Consider the following 4,205-nt stretch of genomic DNA (forward strand, 5'->3'; position numbering starts at 1 on the left):
GAGACTCCGTCTCAAAAAAAAAAAAAAAAAAAAAAAAGAAAAATACTGGTTTGATGAGAAGATAGACTTTAGTCTGTTTTAAAAATATTTGCTTAGTTTCTAACTACACTTCATTTCGTTACAATCATTACTCAGAAGGCAATCACTTTTTTTTGAATTGTACCCATAATTACCCTAACAATATTGACATAGAAGGCATCAAATATGCAAAGACTAAAAGAATTTCAATTACAAAATTCGGAGGAAAGAGGCTTAATGACATAAATATATCGATAAATTTAAGCTAGAATTAGTTCTAGGACACTTTATTGTATTTTTATGTTAAAATGATGGAGGACTAGACACCAGCTGAAATACTGTTAAAACTACTGTTTGTTTGCTAATAGGTGTTCATATTAATGAAACAAAAGATCAATAGTCTTTAAGGGTAAGACACAGCAAAACCCAAGTATCATACTTTCTATTTCTGTCCATAAACACAAATAAAAGTCAATATCCAAATGATAAGAAAATAAACACATGGTTATGTTTCAGGTTCCACAACATAAGATATTATGACATAACTCTCCTATAGTAAATTCCCATTTTTTTTCTGGAATAGCAGATTAATAGAAATGTGAATTTCCAAAAACCCAGATAATTTAGTAACTAATTTTGATTTTGACACCAGATACCATGGTGTGAAAAGCTGTAAAACCCAAATGTTCTGTGTTATTTAGCAAAGAAAGGACAAGGGAGAATGCTTTGCCCACTACTTCATGCTAGACCCAGTTCTTGCTTACTCATTCAGTTCCAATGCTCCCGAACTGTCAATCCACCCCAACTGGCCTTATCCGAGCTCTTAACTCATTTTGCATAGAGTCCAGTTTCCTTTTTGGTAACTAATTCCAAATTTTCTAGAAAACTGATTTTCTGACTTAACATTGATCTTAATCCATTTTAAATCAATGGAAATGCTATGATGCTTACATTTTAATTAAACTAGAGACGGAAATCAGATTATTTCAGTGCTATGTATACATTTCACATGCTCTGTAGATATATGTGAAAAAAAGCAAGAAAACTAACACCTTAAACTCTGCATGGATTCCCTAATTACTTGGAATAGTATAATCTTGCTTTGATTACTAGTCATGAAAAAAAGACTAGCAAAGGCCATAAAACATGCATTTTTTTAGAAAGAAAATGGCACTTGAAAATTTCTTGGAGCTGGCCAAGGCATTTTCACATCCACAAGGACTATAAAACTTAGTGCATCACAGTTATAAATAATGGAAAAATAGGGAGACCCTTGCTTATTACTGAGTTTTGCAGAAACACATTTGTATATTCTTCCCTTGTAATCACACAGTCCTTTAATTAAAGACAATGAGTGCGCCTACAGAGCAGAATTTATGACAAATTTATAAATATTCTATATAGAAAAGAGAGCTTCACAATCCAGCTTCACTAGATTACCAAACACTCCCTTTACTCATGCATTACTTTGCACATCTCTGAAACATCTGAAAAATACTTTTCTGTGAATTACTATGCTGTAGGGAATGAGCACTTTTAGATACATTACAATCATCTCTAGTAGAATTTGGCATCTTTCTTCCATTAACTGAATGCCTCAGCTGGATCTTAAAAGAAGGCTGCCAATTTTCATCTCTTGAGCCTCTCCGAGGTTTTGAATGCTCTATGTCAGTTTGCCTTTTTAAGTTCTTATCTTTGGAATTCTTCCTCTGTCCATTTAGCAATCTGTCTGGAGGTGAGGGGGTAGCCCGTAACTGATATTCATCTGGAGATCCTTTTTGCCGGTTTGGCTTCATTTGTTCTTTATCCGCCTCTTTCTGAAGTTGTAATGCTAATAACCTGTCCTGTTCTTCCTGTTTACGTCTCTCAAATAGTAGATGCTCCAAATCTATCAGTTTTTGGGTTAAGTTTATTTCTGTTTCCTTTTGATCTGAGGAAGATTTAGGGAACATTTTTCTTCTTTTTGCAGAAAAGCATGGATCCCCAACTGCTTTAAACAGAGATTCCTCGTTTTTTCTTTTGGAAATATCCTTACTGATCTGGTGAGACTCTTCATGTTCTGTCTCAATTGTGCTGTTTGCAATTATTCGTGTCATACCTGATATAGTGCACCCACTCTCTGTTTTGCCACAAGGCTCAACTGTGGCTTCTTCAGAGTAGAAAACTCTGGTTTGAGGTCCCTCATGATTTAAGACACACAACTCTTTATCATGATTGTTTAGTTCTGTTTTGACTTTTCCTTCAAGGCACTGTTCTGCACTATAGGCACATAACCATGGCATAGGTGACTCTATTGAAGACTCTGTAACTTGTTCTTGAATTTCAAGGCATATTTGTGGAGAAAGTGTTGGCATATCTTCTTCAGCTTTTGTGTCTTGCCATGTAGGACTTCTCACATCACTACTGTCCATTTCCTGTAGAAAACAGAAAAAGACTGAGTGAACCAAGGGAAAACATCAAATCATGACATATAATTGAATCATGATAAATACATCTAATTATACTGATACCATAGCTGAACTGTCACTATGCATTATTAAGCTTTACTAATGAGACATAGTAATTCTTTCCTAATAGTATCTTTCTTCTGTATGCCAATTTAGATTAAGCCATTACTTCACTTTCACTCCCACGAAAACCTACAGATTAAAACCCACAAACTAGATTCTATGTGTGGCCAATAGCTGGCATCAAGACCAAATATCCCAGCCCCACAATGCCTCCCCCACCAATCCTCAACTCCAGTATGAGCCAGACTATATGGGCTTGAACCCTCCCTCTATTAACTCTGCTTGAGAGACTTTGCATAAGACTCTTAAATGCTTTGTGCCTCTGTTTTCTTAACTGTAAAATGGATACAAGAAGGATAACTACCTTACAAAGTTAGTGGTTGTGATTAAGATTAAAGAAGATAATACATACATTATGTGGCACATAGTAAATGTTTGCTAAATGTTAGGTACTTTAAAACCACTTAGCTGAATTGAAAAAATGTTAGGAACCTGTGAGTAAAAGATTAAAAAAATTTCTGTGTGGGAAATTGAATTCCCCTTTCTAGTTCTGTCTTCCTAGAAACCTGATATACAGTGTCACCTGTGTTACTAGGCCACATAGCTTACAGTAAAAATGGCCCCTGAATGGTGAACAGCACCTGTACTATTAATAGACTGTAAGTGCTCTATAAACACCCAGTGGGAAGCCAAAGCTTGGGGCTTCTGTAAGTGACATAACTCTTTCGACTGGGTGGGTTCCATACCAGGATCCCTAGAAGCTATAACCATGGGTTGTTACGAGAAATAATTGACTCTTACATGGCATGCAGCTGCTAAGCCAGAGTGATTACCGCATTGGCTTGTGTGGTCTTATTTCTAGGCCATCACTCAGGAGCGCTATGTGAGGACTCCTGCTGAATACACATGGCTGATGCTGTCCAACTAGCATGCTTTGTTTCCCATCTTATAATATTGTAACTGAACAGCTGGTGTCAGGTAGACCCTATTCAGTTTTCTGAGTTTGGTTATCTAGGTCAGGGATCAGTAAACTATGGCCGGTGGATAAAATCCAGCCTGCTGCCTGTTTTTGTAAACTAAGTTGTACTGGAACACAGACAGGATCATGTGTTTACATATTGTCTACAGATGCTTTCACACTACAATGGCATAGCTGAATAGCTGTGACTGAGACTATATTGACCACAAAGCCTAAAATATTTACTATCTGGCCCTGTAGAGAAAAAGTTGGCTGCCCCTAGCCTAGGTGAGCCTGAGATGACTAAGAAAGGGTACTCCATTAACTACAGTGACTTTATTTTGTTTGTTTGTTTACTACGAGATAGCGGACAGATATAGTGATCTAAAAAAAAAATTATAAAACCACAGGTATTATAACTTACAGCATTAATAAGCCTGCTAAACTTCAGCATCAACATACCTTAGATATGGAGTTTTTCCTGACTTCTTGTACAACTTCAGACTGTGATGCTGACCCAAATTGAGATTTAGGTGATAAATACCTTTGAAAAAAGTTTACCAAAGTTTGAATCCTTTGAAAGACAGAGGTACACACCCTATATAATAAAGCCAGAGGAACTGTTTATGCCTAGGGTTGTCTGGTTTGCCACTTGGCTGATTTGTCAGAGTGTATGTATTTCATATTCCTGCCTCAGGTATTTTTTTTTTTTTTTTTTT

The 4,205-nt window shown here is 36.3% G+C and overlaps 1 protein-coding gene across 1 annotated transcript in view; it reads right to left on the reverse strand.

Moving 5' to 3' along the window:
* Positions 1-1,434: 1,434 nt before the first annotated feature.
* RNF168 (ring finger protein 168, E3 ubiquitin protein ligase) overlaps positions 1,435-4,205 on the reverse strand; it is a 23,202-nt gene continuing 20,431 nt past the window's right edge. The window contains exons 5-6 of the mRNA XM_012640787.1: positions 3,949-4,030; positions 1,435-2,432 (exon numbers count right to left, since the gene is read on the reverse strand). Of these exons, the coding sequence (XP_012496241.1) occupies positions 1,482-2,432; positions 3,949-4,030 (1,033 nt within the window). The 3' untranslated portion in view covers positions 1,435-1,481. The remainder of the gene's footprint in view (positions 2,433-3,948; positions 4,031-4,205) is intronic.

Source organism: Propithecus coquereli, unplaced genomic scaffold, assembly GCF_000956105.1.
Source record: "Propithecus coquereli isolate 6110/MARCELLA unplaced genomic scaffold, Pcoq_1.0 Scaffold10, whole genome shotgun sequence".
NCBI classification, from domain to species: Eukaryota; Metazoa; Chordata; class Mammalia; order Primates; family Indriidae; genus Propithecus; species Propithecus coquereli.